The 9,845-nt window shown below is 40.1% G+C and overlaps 1 protein-coding gene across 1 annotated transcript; it reads left to right on the forward strand.

Annotated features, from left to right (window-relative positions):
* The first annotated feature begins 1,316 nt into the window (after positions 1-1,316).
* On the forward strand, positions 1,317-9,691 carry ncapg (non-SMC condensin I complex, subunit G). The gene is made up of 22 exons (XM_028405213.1): positions 1,317-1,387; positions 1,683-1,794; positions 2,030-2,263; positions 2,599-2,827; positions 3,021-3,166; positions 3,238-3,322; positions 3,541-3,733; positions 3,810-3,959; positions 4,812-4,952; positions 5,056-5,179; positions 5,381-5,470; positions 6,210-6,398; positions 6,504-6,614; positions 6,943-7,062; positions 7,252-7,491; positions 7,572-7,753; positions 7,863-8,028; positions 8,311-8,478; positions 8,747-8,870; positions 9,083-9,130; positions 9,257-9,326; positions 9,431-9,691. The coding sequence occupies exons 2-22, from the start codon at positions 1,687-1,689 to the stop codon at positions 9,543-9,545; spliced, it is 3,033 nt and encodes a 1,010-aa protein (XP_028261014.1). The 5' UTR covers positions 1,317-1,387; positions 1,683-1,686; the 3' UTR covers positions 9,546-9,691.
* The last annotated feature ends 154 nt before the right edge of the window (positions 9,692-9,845 follow it).

Genomic DNA, 9,845 nt, shown 5'->3' on the forward strand with positions numbered 1-9,845 from the left:
CGTGCGGTGGGTGGGAGGAAGGGGGGGGGGGGGGTCTCTGGGGTCCAGTCGTGTGATTTTACTCTATAGACAGATACCGTAAATGGAACAACGAGGGGGGCACTTTCCGCAGGTAGCTGAGGATAGATAGATAGATAGATAGATAGATAGATAGATAGATAGATAGATAGATAGATAGATAGATAGATAGATAGATAGATAGATAGATAGATAGATAGATGAACTGTCATAATGATATGTATTTTCCCCCTCCAAATAAGCAAATGGGTGCATTTACATTCTAAAGAGGCTGCATCTCTTTAAGAGCAAGTACAGCATCGGCTATCTTCTGGGTTTTTGACACAGAATCAATGCTTTGATGGAAGGACTTTTTGTCCCTCTGCAGGATTAATATTTTATAAAACAATACACCTCTGTTATAATCCCTTTGTTTACCTGCACATAGTTCTAAACCAAACAGCCTGACTGACTGGCTACCTTCTATATTAAATTGATTTCCAGAAATAAATACCTCAAAAAGAGGAACACAGTGAAGCAGGTGGTTTTCTCTTCATCCAAGCTGTGACCCTGGACATAAGATAAGATAAGATAAGATAAAACTTTATTAATCCCGAAGGAAATTCTTGTGCCAGAGGTATCAAGTTACAAAAACAACTTAATACACCCGCGGTGTGCGGAGCTTCTCTGGCTGGCTGCTACCGCGAGGCCGCGCCGGAGCAATACAACACCATCACATCCCCCATCCCCCATCACAACACCAACACTGTGGCACAAACAAAAGATAAACTTTTTTCAAATATTTTTCAGATATTTTAATTGATAATTCACAAAGCATTTATCTAATTAAAGAATATCGAACATTATTTAAACTAGACAGAAACCACCGCTGCTCTGTTAAAAATCCCTATTACATCGTACTTTGCCCTGAATTTCTCCGCACAGGCAATTAACTTAATGTTTGGTATGATACGAGACCGTATTATTAGCTATGTTAGTATTGTTATGATAAATAAATAATTAAATATCATAATATTAATGAACATTGGATTAAAGAAGGTAGGCTAAAAGAACTTTTTAAAGTTCTTTTTTTCTATTTTTCATTGCTACAACTAATATCAGAAATAAAAAAATTGTTTATTTTTAAAAAGGTAAAATAATCTAATGTAAAACATATATTGTTTAATCCTCCATTTCTTGAGTAATTTAATGAGTTGTGGTTTCAGCTTTACAACCTTCGATTTTTATTGACTCGCCAAAACACAGTGACCTGTTCCCCTTTGTACGTAATGACGTAGAACCAAGATTACGCATTGCACATCTCGCGAGAATGCGCGGCATAGAATTTAAAAACAGGCGGTATTTTTGCAAAAAGAAAACTGACAACAAGGTAGGCTACGTTTTTAAAACTATCGTTTATATCCAAAAACGAGACTTTTCTTTTTACAAATAAATAAAATGGTATGCAAAGTGTTGTTATAGAGCTTTGTCTGTACGACTACGTCGCATTGTTTTCCTGCTCTTGTTTCATTGGGAGTTGGCTCGAGGTGGGATTTGGTTAGCTAATGACACACAGGAGACAAACAGGCTGCTGCCGTTAGTGTTAGCTTGTAAAGATACGGCTAGCACGCTGCTGAAGCTTTTTGAATTGTTTTGTGCTTGTTTGTTTTTTCCCCTCCGTGAAGGAAAATGACAGCAGACAACGAAATGGACATAAAGGAGGCGTTTCAACGCAGTCAGAAGGGCCACAATAACAAAGCAAAGCTGGTGGCGAGCCTGAAGAGCCGATACGACAAGGTACGGTCTGAGAGTATTGATAACGTGACGCAGTTACTTACCATACTAAGAATGTATCTCAGTATGTTTTCGGTCTTTTGTAGATGCTTTCAATCTAAAAACGGAATGTTAATATTTATGTATTTATTAAGACCCGTGTTTGTGTTTTACAAATTGAAAAAAGAATCTTCGTCTGTCTTTTTCTCCTGAGCTCATCCTCTACCTCCTTTCCTTATCCTCTACCTCCTTCTCTCAGCTTGAGGATAAGACACTGTTCCATGAGGAGTTCGTCCACTACCTGAAGTATGCTATGATTGTATACAAACGGGAACCTGCAGTTGAAAACGTCATTGAGTTTGTGGCAAGGTTTGCTGCAAGTTTCCAGTCTGCATCTAAACCTGAAGAGGAGGAACCACAGCAGGAGATGGAGGAGGAGGAAGAACCTGAAGATCATCCATTTCTGAGTTTTATCTTCAACTTCCTGTTGGAGGTATTGATGTTATGATATTATTATACATTATTAAGATTAAGATAGGAATACCTTTAGTAGGCTAACAATGGGGAAATTGCATTACATAAATGTATGCATAAAAAAAACTCTGAAGTGGTTAAAGAGACACACTATAACAACTGATCAGTGATGTTAATGTGCAGCAAGGTTAGGAGAAAACTATCACAGAGATGCTGATTGAAGTGTAACCTCTTAATCTGTCCCAGTTGTGTTTCGTTTTTGTATTCATATCTTTTTTTGCCTTGACTGATAGAATTTCACTTGGCATTAATCCCGCCTTTGCCTGTCTTCTTTTCTCTTCCCCAACATCTTAGTCTCATAAAGCCAATAGCCATGCGGTACGTTTCCGAGTGTGCCAACTGATCAACAAGTTGCTGGGTAGCATGGCAGAGAATGCCCAGATTGATGATGACCTCTTTGATCGTATCCATCAAGCTATGCTTATCCGTGTTACTGACAAGTTTCCTAATGTGAGGATTCAGGCTGCTTTGGCCATGACTCGCCTTCAACAACCAAGTGATCCAGACTGCCCCACTATCAATGGTTTGTTTCCATAAAGTACTGACAACCCAAAATGAGTGTGTTTAAACCCAAATATTTTCTAATGTTTGTGCTAAGACATCATTTGGCTTAAGGGCATAGTTTTACTCCTGGTTTTGTTTTGTATAATTCTCATTGTCATGGTTCCTCTCCTTTTCTCTGACTGTCTAATACTCAGTGTCTCTCCTCTTTTCAGCCTATATGTTGATTCTGGAAAATGATACAAATGCTGAGGTGCGACGTGCTGTTCTGTCCTGCATCGCAATGTCCCCTCGGACTCTCCCCAAAGTACTGAAACGTAGTCAGGACATTAAAGAGAATGTCCGCAAGTTAGTGTACCAGGTATTCAAATCACACACACATGCACAAAAATAAAGTGAGGTTTGCTCTAATACCTCTGTTTTCTGTTAAAGGTTCTGGCTGATAAGGTTCACATTAAAGCTCTCACTATTGCACAGAGAGTTAACCTACTTCAACAGGGTCTCCATGACACCTCAGGTAAAAGTGATTCCTTAAGTATTGCTCTAAATTTTGTTGTGCTTGGCTGGGTCCTGCTCAAGTTTTCTTCTTATTGAAAGAGTTTTTCCTTGCCACTGTCTGCTTGGGAGTTCAGGCTCTGGGTTTCTGTGAAGCACCTAGAGACAATGTTGATTGTAAAAGGTGCTAAATCAAATCGATTTGGATCAATATGTCAATATTGTGGGGTTTTTTTGTAGAAGCGGTAAAGGAGGTGGTTTACAGCCATCTGTTACCAGCCTGGCTGCTTCGTTTGGATGGTAACGTCATTGAGCTGCTCCATCGGCTGGATGTAGAGAATTGCGCAGAAACAGCTTTGAATACTCTGAAAGCCATTTTCAGATGCAAACCTACTGAAGAACTGCTGCAGAACAGAATAGAGCTTGACAATAGGTAAACTCTTGCACTTTTCTCTAAAAATTTGTTACTGAATTATCTGAAGTCACACCTTGACTGTGTGTTCTAATAGGAAACTGATCCCAGTGGACTCTCTGACCTGTGAAAATGTGCTTTACTGGAGAGCTATGTGTGAGTTCATCAAGGGTAAAGGTGATGATGGTGATGAAATGCTGGACCAAGTATTACCAGATGCTTCCACTTATGCCAACTACCTCTGCGGGTAAGAAAAAAAGACTGGATTACACTCAGTAGAATTCTAGCTGTTATCTGTATATTTTATCACTGTTGGATCATTTCTCGACCAGCCAACAATATTGACTGTGAATAAATTGTACAAGGCTTATTTTTTAAATGAATGTATATGTTGTAACTGTAGGTATCTGAAGACATGTCCATTGACAGAGGACTTCTTTCTGTATGTAACTGAGTGGCTAAACCGCAGCCTATAAAACTGCTTTAAAAGTGTGGCTAACTAATTACTTACAGTATGTTAAATTATGTTTGTTTAATTTATGTTTCTCAGAGTTGTTTTGATATCTTCTATTAGCAAAGTTATTTCAAAATGTTGGTGTTATAATTAGTTATTGTCATTAATATTTTCTTTTACCAGATTACCCTCAATTACCGTAGTTAGTTATAATTTTACTCTGACTTCTTGCATATAGATCAGATTGCTTTCCACAACCATATACTTCTCATGACTCATCTACACTCTTGTTTATTACCTGCCTAATGTGTCTAACATGTGTGATGCTGTTATAGTGTGAAATGTTCTGTAAATATATTTGATGGAATGAACAGAACACTTTTTGCTAAGATCGCTGCAGTATAAATCATTGTGTGGACCGCTGTTGGCTTACATTGCTGTGGGTGGCATCAGCTTGCTGACACTGATGGTGCATAGCTACACCATCTTGAGTGTTGCACATGGAAGTGTTGTATATTCTCTCCTGTATGACGTGGGTGCCTGAGAGGAGCTTGTAATTTGATTCTACTGGCATTCAGCAAGTAGCTTCATTTTTTTTTTTTAAATCTTGAGTATGCTCTGAAAGCTGTTGTTTGACTTTTGTAGATATCTGAAGGCAGTACCTGTATTGTCAGAGGAGCAGAGGGCTGACTATAACCAGCTGGAGCTGGTGATGACAAGAGAGTTCATCTCGCAACAGCTCATACATCTCATTGCTTGTTTGGACACCAATGAGGAGGGTGGCAGGTAAGAAGATTATTATCAGATTATTATGCAATTCATGCATTCATGTTGGAGCTGTTGATGCTAATGTTTTGGTATGTAAAATTATACATTTGTGTGTTTGTAGGAAGTGTGTTGTGGCTGTTCTGCAGGACTTATTGGCTCTTCCAGAGACACCTTCCTCCCTCATCTTCTTGCTTACTGAAAAGCTCCTCACCCTCATCCCTGATGACAATCGCCGCATCCAAACTGTAAGTTGCATTTTATCCAGTTTTCCTACCTATAAGAAGTTTTTCTACTCATAATTTTAACTAATAGACTAATCAGGCAGGATGTAATTATATCTGTATTTCCAGATGTCAGAACATTTTCCTTTCCTCGCAAACCCGTTGAGTGGTGGTATCATTACCACTGAGACTGATGTTTAAATGAGCGTACTTTGTGTTACACAGGTGGCAGAAATCATCTCAGATGTGAGGGAGCCCATCATGGAGGCTAATCAGCCAGTGGATGAGAATGAGAGCCGCCGGCAGCAGGTCCAGGTGGGCGAACAATCTGCCAGTAACAAGCATCGAGCAGTAGTCATCGTTTGGCTACTATTGACTCTTCTAGGTTATGGATAAACAAAAACACCATTTATTGTGAAGTTTAAATGACAAGAAAATGGATGAGAACGTATTCAGTTTAATATACTGTAGCTTAACATTTTACTGAGATCAAAATGTATAGTATTCTTTTCCAATCTGTGATCTCTTTTGTGCACTATTCACATTCCCTGTTGTCTCTTCCTGTTTTTCTATTCATCCTGCCCTGCCTCCAGCTGGCAGATGGGTTATATTTGGAGAGATATTAACTAGTGGGGTGGAAGGTACAGATCATGCACAGCAAACTCATCTTTGCTTGGTGTATCCTGGTTCATTATCCCCCCTTTTTTCTTATTTGGTAGACCTGTAAGAAAATGCACCACAGTGTTGTCCCAGTCATGATCGTTAACCATTTCTTGCACCTTTCAGTGTGGCATATAAAGCTGCAGTATACTGGATGCAAAATATCTAATATAAGAAAGCCAGGTGTTTAGCTTTCTTCCCCTGTGTGCATCTGGTCTCACCCATCTTTTCATTTTAAGTAAGCAGCCTCCAGTGGGCTGTAACCTGGCCCAGAGCCTCAGCTGTTGTTGTTTTTCCCTCCTACTGTCTCAACAGTCAGCAATCCTCTGGAGTGTGCTTCAGCTAAGGATTGACTCTTTTGTTTATATCTCTTTTCTTCCCTCCTCCCATCCAGCTTGCAGAAGTGAAGGTACGTATCATGGAAGCTAAACAAACTCTGGAGGACTGCATTGCTGCCCAGGAGTTCAACCGTGCAGCAGAACTGAAGGACTCCATCACAGAGCTAGAGAACCACAGGAATCAGATCATTCAGGAAATTGCAGAGAGCAACCAAGCAGCTGACAAGGAGGTCCGCACTGAGAAGGTACTCAAAGACACAGGAAGCACCACCTCTGTAGATGTGTTTAGTTTATTTTTGTAAAAAGAAATGTCACTCTCAAATTAAATGGAGGTGGTTTTTGTTTTTTAGAATGACCCAGAGACTCTTCTGAGGTGTCTGACAATGTGTGCTGAACTGCTGAAACAGATGAACATCAAGACTCGTATTGGTCCAACCACAAGTGCATTAATGTCCTCACTGGTAAAAACACACTTCAATGACACTTTGACTAATTTTACCACACATGCATAAATTAACAGATTCTGCTGACTTTGTAGTGTAACAATCAAGAACCACTGTGGATTAAATAATTAGAGTGGGTTTAATTTCAGGCTATCTTAGTATCCATAAAATACCCCATTTTCACATCAAAAATCAACAATATACTATAGATAATTTTCTCATGAGTGTCTGCATGCAGGAAATGGGCTTTACAGTCCAACTTATTAGTTACATTTAATATTTTTATTGGTAAAGATAAATAGAGCCAATAATAACAGTAATATAACTACTTCTCTCCATCCTTTAGATCCTGCCCAGCATAGCCAATGCCCATCCTGCTGTTCGTAACATGGCTGTGGTGTGTCTGGGAACATGTACTCTGCATAGCAAGGATCTGGCCAAGACCCACTTGGTCCTGCTGTTACAGGTAAGTAACAGATGTGTTTTGTATACCTAAAAATTATGTTGATGTATACTTGTAGAAGTGTGTACATTTTACCCAAGAAAGAACATTAATTTGTATTTGCTGGAATTTTGTTTATAGTTTTCGTCCACTGAGATAAAAGCACACGACTTATGAATGTAAGTATTTAAATTGCTCTGTGTGTGTTTCCAGATTGCCCAGCTGGATGAGGTAAAGATCCGTATCAGTGCTCTGCGGGCCATCATTGACCTGCTGCTGCTGTTCGGCTTCCAGCTGCTGTCTGAATCAGCTGGCACTCTGCCGGCCCTGCCTTCCCAGTCTCCAGATAAGCTGGAAGACGAAGCAACAGCTCCGACAGAGGAGAAGGCAGATGTACCAGAAGACACTGCACAGAGTATACTTGTAATGCTCTCTGAGTTTCTGGACAGTGAGGTAAGGTCCAAATATTTTCTTCTCTCGGATAGAGTATATGTTTCGGTTTTTAAGAAATTCTGACTGTCTGACTTTCTTAGGTGTCTGACCTGCGGACAGAGACAGCGGAGGGTCTGGCTAAACTTATGTACTCTGGGCGAATCTCCAGTGCTAAGATGCTCTCACGTCTGGTGCTGCTGTGGTACAATCCTGTCACAGAGGATGACACCCGACTGCGGCACTGCCTTGGCATCTTTTTCCAGCTCTACGCCCGTGAAAGCAGGTCACTCATGCACAGGCTGAGTCTTTGGTCAAATTGATTGCGTATGTTTAAGTATGAGTAGCAGAATAGGTGATAAATCTAATACAAAGTTTGTCCTGCTGTGTTTTAGAGTTCACCAAGAGGTTGTAGAGGAGAGTTTCCTGCCTACTATTCGGACTCTGATGAATGCCCCTGCCACCTCTCCACTAGCTGAGGTGGATATTAATAATGTCGTGGAACTGCTTGTTGAGCTGACTCGCACAAGTATACTTATTAAACCTTCAGCAAACACAGAGGTAAGAAAATCCACTGTGAATAATGTGAGCTGTAACATCTTTAAGCCAGGAAATTGAGATGATCTCCTTAGAGAATTTTGTTTATTAGTTGTGTTTTAATTTGCGCACTGAGCTTTTCTTATTACCTTCTTCTCAGATATGCATATGTCATTACATGTGTTCAATTGAGTACTGCACCTTAAGTAAAAGAAGTTATTTGGGAATAATCCAAAAGGTATAATTTGTTGAGTGAGACTAAAACTGAATTATTCTGATCACTTGTGTGTGCTTATTTATTTTCAGGAGGTGTGTGTTCATGACTACTTGGCAGTGCGTATATGTGGTGAGATGCTAAAAGACCCCACAGCCCCTGAGGTGCGCCTCTATGCAAAGACTCTTAGCAACCTTGAGCTCAGCAGAGATGAGACGGTCAGAAAGGACCTGCAGACTCTGCTGCAACAGCTTGCAGAGGTAAATACACACAGAGAATACAGTCATGAAGCAGAGCTGTAAAGTAGGGATATTTTCCTTTGCATGCACAGATCGTGGACAGCTGCAGGTGTTGTTTGGCTAGTCCATGCTTCAAATACGCAGAGTGCACAATGATATATAGAACTTTTAGCCTGGACTGCAGTGGTGACTCAGCCAAATAGCAGCCACTGCTATACCTACAGCCACACAAATTAGTGGTGTATATCCGTTTCAAAAAAATCCAGTAATTTCCCTCCCCTTTCTTCAGGTGGTGAAGGATCGTGTCTGTCTCCGTGCTCTGGAGAAGATGATACATCAGCTAGTGGATGCGAAAGAACAGGCTGAGCTCATGAGTGCCAGTGCTCTACAACCCCTGGATGTCAATGCAGATGGTATGAATACAAACAGCTTTAAATAGACACAAATAGCCATATGATATCACAGTGAGCATCTGCAGCAAATGTTGCATTCTGCTTGTGTAACCAGATGTACACTTTTATTAATCATACACAAGTCCTATTGCCAGTATGTAGCTCAGAGTGTTGCTCAGTCCTATTTTGTGTTTGTCAAGAATGCAGAAACAAATTATCTTTGCATTTGACAGAGGCTGCAACAGACGATCCATCAAAGTCTGCAAAGCGACCTAAAAGAGGTAAAAAATGCTTTGTGTACTCATGTAAAACTGCAGGATTTCATAGCACTATTTTTAGAGCTTGTGTTACCTGAGTGAAGAAGTCGACTCAGCACTGGGAGGTAACCCGAGCATTTGTCTGCACAGGTCAAAGGAAAGTCTGCACAGCCAAAGGGGGCCGAAAGCCAAGCAGGAGGGCAGAGTCGTCAGAGGAGAGGTGAGTTATTTATTTGGACTAAAAACACATTGGCTTTTTTACATTTTTACCAACACTATATATCTTGTCTGATATGGTTGCTGTATGTCTGGTCTTTGCTGCAGTGACGGAGAAAATGTACCTGTGGTGCGTCCATCACGGAGAGCAAAGACTGCAGCTCTTGATAAGACAAAGATGGACCTCAATGCCCTCATCAACCAGGAAGCCAATGTGTCTTAAGTCTTGTTACAAACAGAAACTAATACTTTGTTGCTTTTTGTGTTCAGATAGTCTACTTTAAGTGTTTTCCTAACCTTGCATTTCTTTTTTTACGTCTATTTCAAGCTACATATTTCAGTCATTAAAGCAAAATATATCGAACCATACCAAAGCCTGTGCTGTCATTACAAAATTTCAGTGGTATACAGTTAAGGTTTGCCAACAGTTTTTTCTCAGATTGTTTCATTTGATATTCAACATTTCCTTTAGATATTTTTAATTCCAATATTGGAAAAAAAATTCAAGGTGTACATTGCCAAA

Source organism: Parambassis ranga, chromosome 1 (genome assembly GCF_900634625.1).
Source record: "Parambassis ranga chromosome 1, fParRan2.1, whole genome shotgun sequence".
Taxonomy (NCBI): Eukaryota; Metazoa; Chordata; class Actinopteri; family Ambassidae; genus Parambassis; species Parambassis ranga.